This window comes from Ammospiza caudacuta, chromosome 10, assembly GCF_027887145.1.
Source record: "Ammospiza caudacuta isolate bAmmCau1 chromosome 10, bAmmCau1.pri, whole genome shotgun sequence".
Lineage (NCBI taxonomy): Eukaryota > Metazoa > Chordata > Aves > Passeriformes > Passerellidae > Ammospiza > Ammospiza caudacuta.
In genome coordinates, this window is record NC_080602.1 from 12,703,372 (window position 1) to 12,722,313 (window position 18,942).

The 18,942-nt window shown below is 38.8% G+C and overlaps 1 protein-coding gene across 1 annotated transcript; it reads right to left on the reverse strand.

The window, feature by feature from the left end:
- Positions 1–658: 658 nt before the first annotated feature.
- Positions 659–17,468, reverse strand: CHRNA5 (cholinergic receptor nicotinic alpha 5 subunit). Its single transcript, XM_058811204.1, has 6 exons — positions 17,363–17,468; positions 8,553–8,704; positions 8,219–8,263; positions 6,857–6,966; positions 5,091–5,922; positions 659–3,120 (listed from the first exon to the last, which is right to left on the reverse strand). The coding sequence occupies exons 1-6, from the start codon at positions 17,466–17,468 to the stop codon at positions 2,959–2,961; spliced, it is 1,407 nt and encodes a 468-aa protein (XP_058667187.1). The 3' UTR covers positions 659–2,958.
- Positions 17,469–18,942: the final 1,474 nt, after the last annotated feature.

The following is an 18,942-nucleotide window of genomic DNA, read 5'->3' on the forward strand; positions in this document are numbered from 1 at the left end:
GGGAGTTCCATGAATACCCTCACAAGGACAGAAGGGTGGGAAGCACAAGTACCAAACAGCTGGAGTGCAGGCATTGCCACCTGCTGTACAAACTGACCCACACAATGCAAGAAAGGACTGAGGAGGGCTTTAGTACAAAAGGAGAACAAACAGGTAAATAATAGATGGTGGTAATAAAGCAGCCATAAAGTAAACTCTGTGTATCCCTAGACTGCAATGTATGTGAAGGCTGTCAGGAAAAAAACCTGCTCAAACCTGATGATGTTCAGAATTGTGTACAAGTAAAACACACAATAAGACAGTCTGCAAGTGATGCAAAGAATCAAAAACTCAGACAGGATAGTTTGGATACAGAGGCATCCTGCTGTAGTGAAGTGTTTGATGCCAAGGTAAGGCAGGTAGACAAAAATAGTCCTGTAAAGTGTGCTAAAATTGTTGCTTAGGCATATATATCTTCTCTCTTTTTTTTTGATCAGTAACTGCAGATTATTTAAGAGCATGAATAAAGAATGCAACAAAACACTGTCATTGGATGATATTTTGTAAAAATACGAACTGTTCTCTCTGTAGCAAACCAAAAGATTTGTGGAAATACAATGTATCAAGTGATGTAACATTTATGAAAATAAAGAGAATCAAACTGTTGAAAATTGTGCCTTTTTTTCATTTATTGTGAGTGAGTGACAGATCTATATAAGGTAGTATTACCTACAGTTCAATACATTCAGCAGTAAGTTACAGAAGTAAAAGTCCATGCTTCTGAGTACAGTAACATTCTTTTGTTTCAGACACACCTGATAAGCAGAAGACCCCAAGGATTCCAGTGTCAGCTGTGTTACCTGAATCTATCATGATCAGACTAGAAGTCCCTAAAAGAAATTCATGCATTTGCAAAAACTGTGAGCTACTATAATAAAGGGAGTGACTCCACTGGACAATGTGCTTGCTGCCCATCATGATGTAACTGGGCAGCCTGGAGACATCATTCAACAAGGGGAAAGAGATGAAATGGAGAGTTAAAAAAATAAGACAGATATCTAATGTATAGTTGTACTCACTTTGCTTTCTCTACAGGTAAATGTAAATTTCAATAATTCAAACCTATGGAAGACTTTAAAAAGAAATGTTGTATTTGAAGAGGAAACAAGCTATCTGAAGTATTTCTGCAACTTGCACACAGAGAAAGTCACTGATGCATTGTTTAACCTCAGTAATGCTGAGAAATTAAAGCTCTTATATTAATGAATTAAAACAGATAATCTTTGCAAATTCACCTTGAAAGTTATGATGGGAATAGAGGAAAAATGGAAATCCAATATCAGATGTAATTGTGCAACTGAAGAAGAGTAATTCCCTAACTGCTATTATTAAAAAAAAAAAAGAAAAAAAAGGTCTGCCTGATATCATTTCCCTACCTGTGAGCCTTTAGATGTTACACAAAACCAAGAATGTCCTGCAGATTAAAACATTTTGAAATAAATATTCAATTATAAATAAATTATGACATAAGTAATCACTATTATAATTAGTGCAGGGATTTTCTAAAGGAGATCTGGGAGGGAGCGTGGGAGAAATATGTATCCATTGTTCAAATTTATAATCACTAGAAAAACTTAAAATTATCAAAGATACCACAGTTTACATTAAAATTTCTCACCTAAGCATGTTATTATTCATGTAGTAATTCAAGCAAATAAAAACTTCCTAAGATTTGCTCTACTCCTGTATTAGGCCTACAGGATGCAATTATATTATGAACAACACTGAAAAAACTTTAATGTAGGAAAACACCCAACTATTTTAGAGTCTTTTCCAGAAATAAAACTATTAAGAAAGGAAGAGAGGTGGCATTGGAATCAGTGTAAAGAATGCATTTTAATGGAATAATTGAAAAATTGCAAGGTCATTTTCAATGATCTTAGGAAAAAAGAATTTCAGAAAACTCTAAGCCCTTGCTGCTTAGAGTTACATATGGTATTTAAAGTGAAAGAACTAATCCAAGGCAGCTCTCAAGTTCAATTAAACAAATGTAAAAATCATTTATCATCTCTGTTTGGTTCCACAGCATAGTAATTTATAATCCATTTCCTTCAGAAAGATGCTCCACAAATTCCTTCTGCCTGTGCTTAAAATCTTAATTCTGAGAAACATCCAGACACAGAAAATAATGAACCTGTCTGCAAACTCACACACTGTATCAAATTCTTCATCAAGAGTAAAGAAATCTGAATGCTCCAGCCCATTAGAATAACTGCCTTTGGCTTCCTTTCCAAAGCTGATGGAGACATCAATATACACACATCCTTTAGGCATTTTAAGGCTTATTAAATGCTCATCTTGGTATCACAGAATTAACAAGCTTTAAAATTTAGCAGCAAATTCCAGTGAAAATTTATAAAGGTCAAACACGGCCAAATTTCTGTTCTTAGTTGTATATTATATATACAGGAGCTTTAACTTATATTTTTATTATTTTAAATTATTCTGGTGAAATTTCAGACTTCTGCAACACACTGAAGAGAAACTGATGAAAATTCACCTTTGTGCACTAAATTGAAATAAGCAACTCTACTGTGTAAATGCAATTATTTAATATTCAGTATAATGATTTATATAGTAATTTAATAATTGGACTACAGTGATTATCATTAAAAATTGAAATCCTTCTATATCACAGTAGCTGTCAGTGTCTGCTTTTTTAATAAATCATACATGCCATGGCTAGAAAAGGTTCTTTTAATTCTGACCTGGCTTGGCAGTAACTCATTAGACTGGCAATAAGCAGACTGACTTCTGTGTGTCCTGGGAATGCCATGCTTTAAATAAACCTAATTTTCTAGTTCTGGATTTATTTTTTTTTTTCACTCTACCAGAAACATGCCTAGAAAGAACATGCATGGAAACAGAGTTACTGCAAAACTTAGAGCCAGATCAGTAGGAGATAGCTCCAAAAATATTTTATGCATTTGTACTGCCTATATGGGTAGGGACTATTATACTTGCCCATTTATGAATAACAGGAATAAATAACACAAGTGATCCAATTATGGAAACCAGAAGAAAAGCCCACAAGAACATTCGATCAAGCACCTGAGCAATGTATTTCCAGTCTTCAACAACCTAAAACACAGAGAGCACATGAGTTGGTCAGTGAGTGCAAGAACAGGTAAAAACACAGCACCAAATCCTGCAATTATTAGTTAATTCAAGATAGGCTTTATCCAACCATGTCCCTAGAAAACCCTCTGGAGCAATGTTTTATAATTACACTGGGAGTTAGAAGTGAAGCAAGCTTCCCTCTGTGAAGATGGATAAGCTATGTAGATTTTGATGCAGAAATTGACCCTGAGAAGCACCAAATATCCTCATCTATAGAGATGAGACTGGCCTGCCATTTTCTAACATACTGCAGGATACATGGCACATGACACCATAACGTGGAATTCCCAAGCAGGAGTTGGAAGCAAAAGTTGTAAAAAAACTCCCAACAACCAAAACCACCAACCCAAAACTAAAAACTAACCAGAAAACCAAAACCAAACCTCCCAAGCAGTAAATAAAAAAAAAAAAAAATTAAATTGTTAGTACAGAGCAGCTGTCTTGTTACAAACAATTGCTGAAAGCTGCAAAGAATTATACACTGGGGAGAATACTCACAGGAGTTTCAAGACTACTTTTTCTTTTTTGATAAAATTATTTTTATCTATACACAGTTTTGCAAGTATTGCAGATATAATTGTGCAAGCAAATTAAAACCCTGCCAAACAATTGTCTTGGATTTGAACTGGAGCTATCCATGTTTCCCAAGCCTAATGTTTCCTAAGATGTAAGGCCATGATAGCACCAGCTGTCTAGTGTTTATTAAGAACTTTTACAATTAAAGCTTGCATTCTCTGGAGCCCAGTAATAACAAAACAACTGAATCCCCAGTCAGCTGTATATTAATTTCCAAGGTTTATAGTAACAAAATTACACTTGGAAAACAAAATACTTACTACTTGTCTCTCACAGTGAATCCTTTACAGGAAATTATGTATTTAACAGCAAACTATTCTATTTCTGTTGTTCATACAATGCAGATGCTGCTGTAACAGTACAGCAGATACATTTACTATAAATCTAGGCCACATCCCTTGTGACAATGTCAGAATCAAGTCCTGAGAAGGCACAGCAGAGGAGGCACATTACTCCTAGTCTCCTATGGGAGAACACACTCTCAGCAACCAGAGCCTTCTGAAGACAGCAATTCCCAGACTGGAAGAACCCCAGCCTTTGCCATCAGGAACAGACAGTACACCACAGACTTCTATACTTCTACAAAGTTCTGTGTTAGACTGGAAATAGCATTTAAATCTCTGATGTACCAATGGTGCTAGCTTAAAGAGCATGTAAAGAAAACAGATTTTAATGCTCTTACAGAAATGTTGTAAACATTCATGAAGGATAATTCAGAGTGAAAATGCACTCTGACACTGAAAAAAAGCCTCTGACATCTTTTGATAAACTTAGGGACAAATAATAGTAAGGATAGAAGATAACACTTAGGAAGTCATTGAGTCCACGTTTCATCTGAGCACAAAATGGTCAACATATGGCTATAGCCTGTATTTAAATTAATATAAGTTAGAGCACTCAAACTGTTTTTATTTGAAATTGAAAGCTGCAAGACAAGTCTTGGCAGTATTTATTTGGAAAATATAAGGCAAATGCATTTTTCAAGACAGCCTTTTGGGTACAACATTAAAGTGGAAAAGAGCTCCTTCTGTAATCTCAGCAGTGCTGTAGGGAACAGTTACAGTACATGCTCTTGTCACAGACAAGTGTCTCACAATGTGTAACTAATGATAAGAGCTAATAGAAAACAGCAAAAGACTTTTGAAGACCCCAAGTACTGCACTGTATCAGCCAAACAGTCTCAGTATTGTACCATATTTGCACTTTTTTTCCAGTGGAAATAACTCCACAACTTTCAGCGAAGTACAAAAGCTGGAAATCTGCAGCACATCTTTAAAATGCAGCTGCCCAGTAAAGCCCTTGGTTTTCTAGTTTGCACTTGTACAAAATGAGGGCAGCAGGACTGACACACCCACCTCACGGACCTCATTCTCCTTCATCACGTGCCTCGTAATGTAACGGATGGAATCCAGAGCTGCTTCCAAGGTGTTCCTGGATGACTCTGAGCCATTCACAGTGGCTGTTTCCTCCTTCTGAGCAAAGTACCTATCCACATGGCTCCTCATGCACAGCAGCTTGGGCAGCTTGTGCAGGAAGATCTTGCGAACCCAGGGCGCCATGGCGTTGTGCGTGGACGAGGAGCGGTGGTGGATGTTGATGGCAAACACAGTGATCACAATGGACAGGGTCACAAATATCATGGTGAACACCAGGTACTCTCCTATGAGTGGGATCACTTTAGAAGATGATGGAATAATTTCTTCAATAACAAGAAGAAAAACAGTCAAAGATACCAGTACTGAAGTGCAGAGTGAAATTTTTTCACCTTCATTTGAAGGAAGATAGAAGACAAGGACAGTTAGAAATGAAAGCCCAATACAAGGAATAATGAGAAACAAAGTGTAAAAAAGGGGCAAACGTCTAATTATAAATGAATATGTAACAAAAGGATACCAGCAGCATCCATCAGTCCTGTTTCCTTTGCTCCCTGTTGCAGTCACTATTTCCCATTCTCCGTTATCAAAAAAATCTCTTTTGTCAACATCATAATCTTCAAGAATTAGATCAACCTGTGAGCCATCATAAGTCCAGGAACCAAATTTCATTGAGCAATTCTGAAGGTCAAAGGGGAAGAATGTTACATCAATAGTACAAGAACTTTTGTAGTTTGCTGGTGGAGTCCAAGCAATGGTGCCATCATATTTTACCACAGTTTTTGTAGATGTTCCCTCAAAACGTCCATCTGCACTGAAAGAAGAGATAAATTACAGCCAATTACAATGGGCTGTGGGGATGTATTTAAAGAATTTGTTATTGTCATTTCAGCTGTCTATCCCTTGATAGCCAAAATTTTGTATTGTCTTCATAGTCAACTTTTCCCCCTCAAATCTGAAGCTAACATAGGTAAACAGCTTTGGAAGACTGAAGAATATTTTCAAGTCCTGAAAAGATCTGTGCAACTTTCTATGGTCCCAATCTTATGAAAAGATTGTAAAATCCTAATCTTTAACAGCATGACTCAGCTCTGGTGTTTCTATTAGTAAGACAGAATAAGTACTTTTAAATTCAGCCAAACTATAATTATTGAAGAAAAAGAGTCACTAAACAGGTAAAATAATACTTGTGCCCAAACTTGAATTTACAATCACTGCTACAGCCTTTTTTCCTGACTCAACAAGTCTTGAAATGTAAAAGCACTGTATGTGCACCTGGGTTGTGCACAAAGGTTAATTCAAAAGTTCTTGTTTCTGAGATCTGTTAATTTTCAAAAGAAAAAAGTCAAAACCGATCCAACCTCCCCTTACAGTTATATGTGCCTGACTTTAATTCCATGCTGAATATGATCTACAACAGCATAAATTAGTTGCTTCCCTCCCATCACACTACACTATTTATACCCAGCACTGTGCAAGACATTTTTCTCCAATAAAGAAAAAAGTTCACACAACAAAATGGAAATAATCTTTTCAAAGGGACTAGAAATTCCATTTGGAAGTAAAGCAAAACATCTGAGCACTTAACATGGCAACAAAGTCTATCTGCATTCAGAGGCAGGTTCTTCCACAGGTTCTTTAGCCCACTAAATGTACACATTGTGTCCATTAAATAAGCCTCCCAGAAGCAGTTTGGGCAGAGAAGTTATGAAGTAAATGCATTTTGTATGAAAAGATTCAAACCTTACTTGTCATACAGCACAATATCTGGAATCCAGATAGAATCTGAGGGGACACGGATAGATGTGATTCCTGCATAGTCGTCAGGATTCCACCTCAATTTTACATCTATCCATTCCTGTGGATATGTGAGACATAAAAATCATTATTGGGAAGTGGATTTCAGCAGGGTGATAGCAGATGAAAACAGATAACAGGGCAATTAACAACAATCAAAGTGAACTAAAATTTGCATCAAACAATGAAGTTGCTGAACAGGCACGTGGTTACCTCATTCAGTATTTGTTTTCTGTTTTAAGAGCTGCTTGACAATGTTTCTGTACAGAACTTAAGATATGATGTTCCTTTTTCAGAGCATGCATTTATAAGTAAGAGCTATTCTAATGTAATTTAATTGTATAAATTAAATTTGAAAAAAAGCTTGTTCTGGATGAATACCAATGACTGGAAGCTAATCAGAAGCAATTTAAACATTTTCATTATACAAAAAAAACCTCATCATGTTCCAACTCTTAAAACTTCAAGAAGACCTGCAGAAACTATTAAAGAGGACACAAAGAATCATCAGCTCACGTGGCCATCTCATATTTGCTGACTAATCTCAAAGTTTTCCTAAAAATAAAAACTTGGCCTAAAATTACAGTTACCAAAAAGAAAAAAAATGGGAAGCAAAAGGAAAAAAACTCAAATAAACAAACAGAAAAGAATTAGCCCAAACAAAAATAATTCCATAAGCTAGTAAGTATACCCAGCATCTGCAAAGATTCTTCTCAGTTAAATCAAGAATGATTTGTGAGCAGCATTAGCTGAGTAAATAGTGGCAATTAAGTTTAGTACTGGACTCTGACAATTACAAAGCTGGAGGCTTTTTCCTGCCCAAACCCAAATATTCTTAAGAGAAAAAAGTGTTTCCTTCTAGCAAGCATATTTAACTTTGAAACTGGAATTTCACAGTAATGTATATCCAATAATTTCAAATATCCTACAGGAAAAAGACCTCAAAAATATTATACAGAATAATACACCAACCATACTTTTCTTGATAAAGCTTTTGTATAAAAACTTACATACTGAAGCAGTAATTTATGGTTGGTTATATACACCTTGGTATATTAAATGGTCATGCAATGCCATATCATATTACTTTTAATTTGGTGAACTTTTATTTACCTTGTTATGGTTTTCTTAAGAGGTTTGTCACAATTAATCCTTTAAAGCATTTTCAGGGACATTCTATAAAGATACTATGTGAAATAAAATTTCTTGCAAGAGCTCAGTTTTTTGAATATACAATTAACTAGAAAAGTTTCTCCTAAATGTTGATTTGCAGTTATAAATCTTCAGAAATTTTCATAAATATTTACACATACCTGTTTCAACCATACATTTGTTGTCATCAATTGATTTTTTTCATCCTGTAAAATAATGCATATATCACAAAAAACAATCGATCCATAGGAAATAGCTGCTTTAGTTCACAGAGGTCTGTAACTTAAAATACAAAACACACTGCTGAAAGCATTCTAATCACTAAGTATGTTTATATGAGAACATTATATATTCATCTACAGGGCATTTTTTATTACACAGATAATAATTTAAGATGTTTAATCTATTATGTTTAACAGGCTCAATTATTTCACATGAAATTATGTTCCTTTTAAAGTTAGTGGAAAAGAAAACCAACTTATTTGCAATACATACCACATCTACTAGCTGAGAGATTGCAAGGCCAAACTTGATTTTTATTGTGTCATTCAAGCGTTCCACTGGACGAACCCATCTTTGATAGTCTTCAAATAAATGCTTGAACAAACGATCTTCACTTTTAGCAATAAAAGAAGGTTCAGATACAGCTAAAATAAAAAAATATTAACATTGATTCAAATGAGCAGTGTACATCTGCATTCTTATGTCCAAACAGTCACAGTTTTTTTATGCAGAGTTCAATTTCTCATCTCATCCCCTTCTCTCTAGAAGCATGACCAAGGTCATGGAAGTAGAATTTTATGAAGTTATCTGTTTTTATTGGCATCCTCATACCATTATCACGCTTCTAAAATTGATGACTCAAGAACATTAAGATAATCTCAGCAGGCAAAAAGCTCTTATATCATTTACCCAATGCCATGCAACTATGGAACTCCTCTAAAACAGAAAGCTGATCATGAGGGACTGAAGTTCTGTCAACCTACATCCACATTACACACCTGTGCAATACTGCATAACTTGCAATTCAGTTTGAAACTTCAGTCTCTTTGTTTAATGTATCTCTTCTAATGTTTGGGCACATTTACCATGTATATATTTTGCTGCACTTGTAGAGCACTTTCCTAAACTATTTACCAGTTGACTCTCTACCCATTCTAATGTTACACTGACTGGGATGCACCTTTCCAGTTCTTTTTCACAGCTCTCAAGGGATCATTTTGGGGAAGATTAACAGAGAGGGGAGGAAAAAAAGGGAAGATCAGAGTCTAGCTAAAGAACTTGAATAAGAACAGCTTTCAAAGGTGTTGTGAAAGACCTCAAGATGGCTGCTGCCTCGAGAAGCACAAACTACACACATCACCTTGCATGGAAGGGTCTCCAATCCCCAGACATAAGTTAGAATGACCACCAGACATGTTCTAGATAAAGATTTTTACTACTTACCAATGAAATTTAAAAGGGAACTATGCCAAAAAAAAGACCTAGCAACTGTTATCAGTTTAAGGGACAGCATAACCAAAAGAAAGGAGCTCACCACCATCTCTTTTAAATGCAGACTTATAATATTATGCTATTACATAAATCTATGGCACAACCTCTCTAGAAATCATGTGCTCACTAACAGCATCCATCTAAAAAAAGATGTATCAGAAGCAGAAAATCACCAGAGAATGACATAAACAGATTAAAACCAGAGACAGTCATCCATACAAGGAGAGATTTAAAAGATTAACATTACTTTGTTTGGAGAGGAGGTGAATTTACTCAACATAACAGAAGTAGATCAACTAGGAATGATACAAGCAGAAAAAACATTGGTAGTATCTAATCTTTCTCATAAAATAAGCTAAAGGAAACAAAGTATCAATTAAAGGCAGCATAAATAATGTCTGCTTGAAGTTCATTACCATCAACATTCAGTAAATCAGCAATTCATAGGTACTGAAGAGGACTAGGATTTTAGAATTGCCTGGGATGACTACACTGTATGCCAGGCAGTGTCACACCTGCACGGGGCAGGAGCTCTCGTTCCCACAACACTGGATAAAGCTCCCTCAGAGTGTGACCAACACTTCCATGACTTGGCATTGGTGGCAGAGGCCAGGCTGACCCCACTTCAGCCATTAACTGAACTGACCTAACCCAGTCCCACATGACTGCAGCCCAGACAAACCGAGATGGGCAGCCCAAGTTTTAAGTTCCCTTGCATTCATTGAAGTGTGACTGCTGTGCTACAAAAGGCTCCATGTACAGGTCCTTTGGTGAAAGCAGCCAAAGCACTGCAGAGCTCAGCAAGGCAGGCCCCTGCCTTTGGCACTGCAGCTGTGGGGAAGTCCCGTAGGAATATCATTATTTTACACACTAACCAGATTTCTCTGAAGTGCCATAGGAGCAGCAAAAGCAGAATGTAGCCTAAGAAATAGGATCAGCACAGTGGGAGCAGGACTCCTTTTTTGTCACAGACACATTTTATGAAAAATCCTTTCCTTAGGATTTTTTCTCCTGAGAAGCTGAGAGGCCTCAGGAACAAAATGCAAACAATGATTATCTGCTGCTGTGGAATGCAACAGGTGGGTCTGTGATTGGTCTCATGTGGTTGTTTCTAATTAATGGCCAATCACAGTCAGCTGGCTCGGACTCTCTGTCCCAGACACAAGCTTTTGTTATCATTCCATTCTTTTTCTATTCTTAGCTAGCCTTCTGATGAAATCCTTTCTTCTATTCTTTTAGTATAGTTTTAATATAATATATACCATAAAATAATAAATCAAGCCTTCTGAAACATGGAGTCAGATCCTCATCCCTTCCCTCTTCCTCAGACCCCTGTGAACACCATCACACTTTTTCCTACAAATCTTACCCCACACTAATGTGCTGCTGAATGGTTCTTGCTGTGGGCCAAATCAACATTTGGGTTTTAAGACAGGTCACCCTTCTGTTTCAAAATACAAATCTTTCTGACTTGTGGGATGTGCAAAGAACTGATGGGCAACTTGCACTATACCACTGAGACAGCTCACGTGGATACAGAAAAACTCACAGGACATAAGAATTGCTGCCAAAAAGGATCCAGCAACAGAATGCTGCACATGTACAAGTTATCTTGTAAATGTACGAGTGCCAAAAATATATTTAACTGGTCCAGTATATTCTCATTGGCCAAGGATTTTTTCTTATTTGTAACTATAGCCAGATTTGCCAAGCCCTACATTTTACAGGCATCCAAAAGAATGCTTCCTGAAGACACAATCTAATTTCTCTATTTCTATATCCCTATTTCCTGAATTATGAAAGGTTTTGTGTATATTTCAGCCTAATATTTCATAAATACTTGATTTTTATATTAGCATTAATTACATTTCCCTCCTCCAGTTACAACTCTCAACTGAATTTAAGACTGACTATGCAGCTGGATATTACCTCTCAATTAATTGACCTTGAAGCAATGCAGAGGCAAAGTTGCACTTTCACCATTTCTGTGTTCCTGTAAGACAAGCTCCTGTGCAACGACACAGCATCCTCAGGGTACGTGTTGTTTCCAGATCAAGCTTCTCTTAAAACACAGCATCTCCTCTGCTCTGCTCAAAGGGGACATGTTCCTTTACTGCTTTTCTATACTTAGATTATTTTTCAAACATTTTGTACTCAGACCTATAGTATACTCACTGATCTATTACAACGACCATTATTTACTAACAATATAGTTCAATTCTTTCTTTCTTTCTTTGTCTGATCACAGATGTATCCACAATTTTCAATATTTCTAGTTTATTCTCTTTATTAACACGTTGGGGCAAACTGGTCTAGAAAAGACTTCTTGAACAAAGGAGAGCTCCATGAGGGGCTGGGAATGGTATGAGTATATTAAGACTTGGCAAAGACAAAATAAGTAATCACCCCTACCTTGTACATTTTATTTAACATGGCCATTCAAACAATTTGTTACACAGACTGCGTATGTTTTGTATCTCTTTTCCATGGATCTATGATTTTAAGATTACAACAAGGGGCTGTGATTCTTAGTCACTCCTTGTATTAACATCAGTACAAAAATTGTGAAGAGCTGGTGACAAGTGGAAAAAATGTAAAGAGAGGAAAACAAGTAAAACAGTTTCAGTGGCTTAAGGCAGCAGAGTAGCTCTGCTGGCTGGGGAAAAGCAGAAAGAGGTTAAAACCTATGACTAGCAAGATTAGCAAACAAACAACTCAGAGTACAATCTCATCCTAAATCAGATGGCAAGAGATTATGGCAACACTCCCCCCTGCCACCAGCTCAGAGTACTAAAAAATACTGAAAAGATCTGTAGCCTCTGAAGGGCAGTTCTGAGCTGGCCTGTATTTGTGTGGCTCCATTTCTATTGAGGCCAGGGAACCCCTGCAGGCTGAACCAAAGGCAGCTCTCTGCTGGTCAGTGGCAACTCCCAATGACAGCATTTGCTTTATTATCTGCACCTTAAATTCTTCTCACTGCCCCTCAGTGTAAGTCCACATTTAGCAACAAAAAAACCCCAAAAAACCTACACCTAAATCACATATGAGGTTGGATGGCCTAAATTTTAATTCTGCACAAAGGAGACAAATGTTTATGCACAAGTTATTCCATTTTTTTTTAACTCTGAAGTAGCTGGAGGACAAAGGTTAAGTAAAAATTCTAATGAAACGCTTGACCTTGAAAACATTGTATTTAAAAATTCAGTTCTACCATTTCCTTCATAGGTATTTAACAAACTTTTTTATTAAAGTACTTTGGAAGAACTATTTAGAAAATAGGGTGAAACATTACATGGGCCTCAGATGCATGAGTAGCATGATGAAACATGTACATGTCCATTTATCTTGATAACGTTCTCAAGTCATAATTTCACGTGGGCTGCTAATGGCTAACTTTTTAAATGTTGTAGATAAGAAACAAAAGATGGGTTTTAAAAAAGAATAACACTCTTGTAATTTACTGTATCATTATGGGATTAAATTCCCTAGCATCTTAATATGATTTAGCAACATTATTCCTTTTATAAGAATTACCAGGGAAATACTTAGTGTTACAGGCTTGATCCCAGAGGTATTTTCATAAATCTTTGTTTTTAAATAGGGGAACACCACAGTCCATGTTTCTCCAAATAACAAGCTTCCTTTGAACTCTGTATTCCTCTGCACCTCCTCAGATAGAGAGTCTAAGAGCCAGATTGGCAGTGCAGGTGTAACACTGGTCCTTAGACATTAAACAGCGCAGTTCAAAGCATTTTCTAATTTAAACAGTGTAACTCAAAGCATTTTCTAATTGACAGAATTGAGTGTTAATGATTTCAGGTTTTCTTTACATCACTACTGGGTGCAAAAGGAGGCCCATGGGGAAAGGGGAAGGGTCACTTTCTAGAAGTGTAATGCTAACATGCATTTTCAGAAGTAATACATATTACTAATGCATATTTTTAATCATCCACCATTACAGCAAAAAAAAAAACAAACACAACACTACTAAGGACAATAAACGCTGCAAAATATCCATACTTTGCAGTTAACCTTATATTCTTTAACTCTGGGGTATATAACACAAACTTATCCACAAATCTAACAACTAATAATTTCCTTAAAAATCTGGAAGGTGAAGGAATATACACAGTATCCCTGCCTTCAGTACTCTAGTATATCTATTGAGATGATCTCCCATCATTACTTCATTAGGTGGAAAAGACAGGTGTAATGTATCAAATTGAAGTTTTATTTGATATTGATTCCTCTGACCCTTTGAAAAAGATCATGAGTTACACTTCCTGCATGCTCTTTAATTTTTTGGCCTACTTTTCCTTCTATGCATTAGCAATTGCCCAGAATCCAATCACAGTCAAGCATTTAATTAACAACAAGCATTCAGAAAGATCACAATCATCTTAACTAGGATGTAAGTCAAAGCAGCAATACTAACTTTATTCTATTTACTGAATAGAAGTCGGAAAAGCCAATGATTACATTCTGAACTTTCCAGAATTATCTTTTCCTCCCCTGTTTAAAAAATAAAGGCAAACCCTATCACCACACCTACAAGCATGGAAAAGGTGGCTTTAGAGTTACTGGGAAGATATGTGCCTTCTCTTTTACCTAGCACATCAACCTCCAGCCAAACAGGAGCAAAATAAAACAACATATAATGGACATGAAAGTGTGAGGAATTTTGAACTGCAATACTGCTTAGTACTTACCAATATGCACAGAGGTACTAGAGCTGCTCACAGAAAGTAGGGAAGCTGTTTCTCACATTCAATTCAAATTTACAATGTTAAAGGTACAACTTGATGGTTGTAAAGGAGAATGAAACTACCCCCTAACAGCTTAGCAACAAGGTATAACTATGGCACATATTTCTGAATACACCTACAAGTTTGGTTAATAACTGTAACAGACCATGTAGTTTGTAAACTAACCAGAAACAGATGTGAACTGACAGTCAGTCTTTAGATTAAGAGCTAATTGGACCACCAACCATTCCTTTCTGTGCTATGGATTCTAGGGCAAGTCCACACCAGGTGCCAAAGAGCTTCCTGACGCCCCTGGTGACACGGCTGGCACAGCAGTGACAGTGCCCTGCAGCAGTGACAGTGCCCTGCAGCAGTGACAGTGCCCTGCAGCAGTGACTGCAGCCTGTGCCTGCCCAGCCCCTCCTGCCCAGCTCACTGACACCAGCCTGCTCCACTCAGCTCCACAGCCACAACTGGGATCCTCCTCCCAGGATTTTCACATCAGGGAAAACCCTGTCCTGCTGAAGGCAGGAGGACATTCCTGTAACAGATCCAGGATTTTGTCATCTCTTTTTGTACCCCTTTTAATCATTCCATCATTTCCACTGATTGCTGACACTGAGGATGGACTGTGAAGTCAGCCTCGAGGAATGCTGAAAGCAAGCAGCAAAAAGGGTGTGCAGAAGTGCAGATAGCACAAGGAAGAACAAGATGTAGAACCTGATAAGTAGAACCATTTATAAATTTAGAGGCTGTGTGTCATGAAATTAAACACAAATCTGAAATGTACATTAAAAATTCCTTATGGAAATAAGAAACAGGCCAGTGCTTCTCACAAGCTGCCAGTGCAGCCCTGGGTGCTGCAGGCTTTGGGCACCAGCCTTACCTTCTGCCTCAGGAGGGTTTTGCACACTCAGCTCCATTCCAGTCTTGGATACACTGGAACACAGAATCCTACAGCTCACAGAAATCAGCTACATTGCTCAAAACCAGATGGGGAGATTTCAAAACCTATAATATCACACAAACCCTGTGTTTTACCCTTCTAAAAAGTGGGAAACTATGCAAGTGTTTCCTTCCACAGTTCCTTCTACAAATCAACACAGGCACTTCTCCACGAATCAATGCTCACATTTATCCCCTTAAGAACCTCTAAGGAAAGAGGTTCTTAAAATATTTTAAGGTTCTCAAAATATTTTAAGAGAAAAATCACAAGAAACCCATACAGGCAGAAAGGTTTGCAGCTTTCTGTTGGGTAGGGAGAAAGATTTGATCCGTTAAACTGAGTGGAAAATGCTTGGGTGCCTGAAGTGCCAGGGAAACACCATCACAGGTCTGCAGCACAGCAGGGCTAGGCTAGAGGTTGTTGTTAACCTCAGCTCCATTTGGGCATTCGAGTCTCACCTGTTAACTAAAAATTCAGAGCAAGAACAAGACATACTTTGACTGTATTTTAAATTAGCAAGTATTTTCTCCTGACAATTCAGAGTTAGCCAAGATAAAATACTCGTTCACTATTAGTTGAAGGAAACACTAAATTAATTTACAAGCACTTTTATAGCAAATTTCATTTCATTTTAGAAAAAACAAGTTATGAAAAGAAACTTTAGCCTCACTGTATAAAACTGGTTATCAGTGAAGTCAAAACTGCTGGCTTGTGCCAAAAGGCAAAACCTGGCTTACCCTGACTGCAGGTAATTCCATGCAGTCATATAAATCATGTAATGTCACATAATGATTTTGCATCTTCTGTCATGAAGAACAGGAAAAACACTCCTTTTCCAAATTTTGGGACAAAGAATAGTCTTTTAAATCACATTCAGCAATAACAGACTGAGTATTTGTAGGCTGAATTAAAACCTAGATGTTGATACAATCAACTTTCAATAAACTATATTTACAATCACTTTTTCAATTTTCAGTTAGTATAAAAAAAGTTCAAATTTATCTTTCATTAATTTTCTGTCTGCCTTTAATTGTTGTAGTTATGTTTTCAAGACATTCTGCAAGACTCTTGGGAATGTACTTACAAATTATGTATGTGCAACATTTTGAAGCAACTGTTTCTAAATAAATCTGCGGAAGAGCGGTGATTTTGCTCCTTTAATCTTTGTATAATTCTATAAACAATCCAGCTTCACATGCTGTTTTACATCCTTCAACTCGGAAAGTTAAATCCTGATTGAATTATGAGACTGCCTCTTTTGAAGTCAAAGAAATGATGCATGACTAAACTAAAGACAGTTGTCTTATAAATTCTTCAGTTGTCTTATAAATTCTTAAGAGGGTTGTTTTCATGGGCAGACACATCCCTATGCGAAATTACAGTTATTAAAACATATTCTGCAAGTTTACCTCTGTACCAGATGCAGAGGATGCACCACAAACCTACAACTGCACCTCCCCTCACAAAGTGAGCAGATAAAAACCTGAAAGCTGCGGCAGCTGAGATCTTTAAAGCGTTATATACATGCACATTTAGCAAGTGTACGTAATGTAAGGTAATGAAATGTGAGGCATTCGGGACTGATAACACACCTGAAAAGCTATAGTTTAGCAAAGGCATTTTCCCCCTCTCCGGTGAGGGGACAGCCCTGGTGAGCCCGTCTGACAGCGCTCCCCGCAGGTCCCGCTCGTTCTCCCAAAGGCAGCGCAGCCCCGCGATCCTCCCTCAGCAGCCGCCACCGCACCCGGCACCAGACTTACCTTAACCTCGGCCGGGAAAAAGTTGACGGCGCGGAAAACGAAGCTTTGGCGCAGAGAGCCCATCTCCGACAGCTTCCCCCCTCCCCGCACAATCCCGCCTCACGCCCTCCCCTCACGGAGCGCTCCCGCTGCCCGCGGCTCCCAGCCGGGCAGGGCAGCGGCGCCCGCAGACCCCCGGGCCACGGTACCGCCCGCCCCGTCCCCGGCGGCCCCACACAGCGCCAGGAGGGCTCGGAACCCCCGGCCGGCTGAGCCTTCCCCTCCGCCACCCTCCTGGCTCCTCACCGGAGCGCTTTTCACCCTTCACTCTTCTTCCCAGCGGCCGACCCTCACCCCTGGGGCCGCCCCGAGCCGCCTTACCCGCGTGTGAGGCTCCGGGCTGGCCGAGCAGGGGCGCGCAGAGCCAGGTGAGGAGGAGCACGGCCGGAGGACGGCCGCAGCACGGCCACGCTCCGCGCCCGGCCATGGCTTGGGCACGGCCCCCGCTCGCTCCCAGCCCCGCGGCGGGAGCCGGGAGCCGCTGGGGCCGGGCGGCGCTGGCCCCGCCCCGCGGGGGCCGTGAGGAGGCGCGGGGGGCGGGAGCCTCGGACCGCGCGGGCCCGGCGCCACCGCCGGCCGCCCCCCGGCCTCGGGAGCCGCTCTCGGCCCCGGTGCGGCCGGAGGAGCTGCCGGCAGTGCCGCGGGGAGGAGGCGGCAGCGCTGCGCCCTCAGGCTCGCTCCTCGTGCCCGTCCCGCCGCCCGGGAGCGGCTCCTGGCGGGGCCGAGCAGGTGCGCGCCCAGCGCGGCGCGGCCGCTGCAGCAGCACCCGCGCTCGGTAACCCCGGCACAGCCGCCCGGGCAGCGCCTGCTGCGTCTGCTCTGTGCTGCTGGGAGGGTGCGAGCGTAAGTGACTCTGGCGAGAAAATAATCTTTTAATTTCCATTGCATTTGAAACACTCGGTAGGTTTTTTTTTTTTTAAGTTTCTAAATCAGTACGATTTTTAGAAGTTTCTAATTTAGAATGTTTTGGAACTTTTAATCTAAAATAGATGAACTAATGCAGGCTAAAAAGACATAGGATATTTCCACATCTTTAGGTATATTACAGATATATAACATATATAATAAATTTTTCTGTATCAGGTAAATAAATTCTGTTACAGAAGACAACTTCCAACACACACACGGTGGAATTTAATCAGTGATTTTTCCTAAATCGTCTTAATGGAAATGTATAGTGTACACATTGCCAAAAAAATAGAAGCAGCTGGCAATAACACATTTTTTACATCTAAGACAGTGTTTAGTAGTTCATAGAGAGAAAAGACGTGGAAAGAAGGGCTAAATGACTTTAGTGTGTTAATCAGCTTGTACATGAAAAGTGCTAGATACCGCATTCCTCAGAAAAATATCCCTTATTTAATTCAAATAATTTTAGCAACTTTATACCTTTCTAAAATGAGCACTACCCAAACAGCAATTTCATTAATAATGTTGTTGATTTTCAAAATTCTTTTATACCAGTTGTTTATTTTACAGAAAAACTGCATCTCTCTGTAAACAGTGAATCTTTTCAATGTCCAAAACAGAATACTGGAGCATTTCAATCCCTCTCTTAATTTTTAGCCTCATGTTTTTGTGTATTATCTTTTCCTGCAGCCATATTTGGGTTGTGCATGTCTGTGCAAGACATAATGCAGGCTGCACAAGCACACACAAAAGGCTGCTTACACAGGAGTTTCTCCCAGCACACTTCTAGTGACAGGCTGTATTGATTTGAATGCTCTGCAGTAAATATGGTCATTTTATATATTAAGAATCCATTTGTATATGGCATATCTTCTACAGTCAAAGTATTCATATAAAGGATGCAGCATGCTCTTTTTTTGAAATGCTTAATGTATATGCAGTTGTCAACTCAAGACTTTATAGTAAATGAAAAATATATTTTAGCCAAAAAA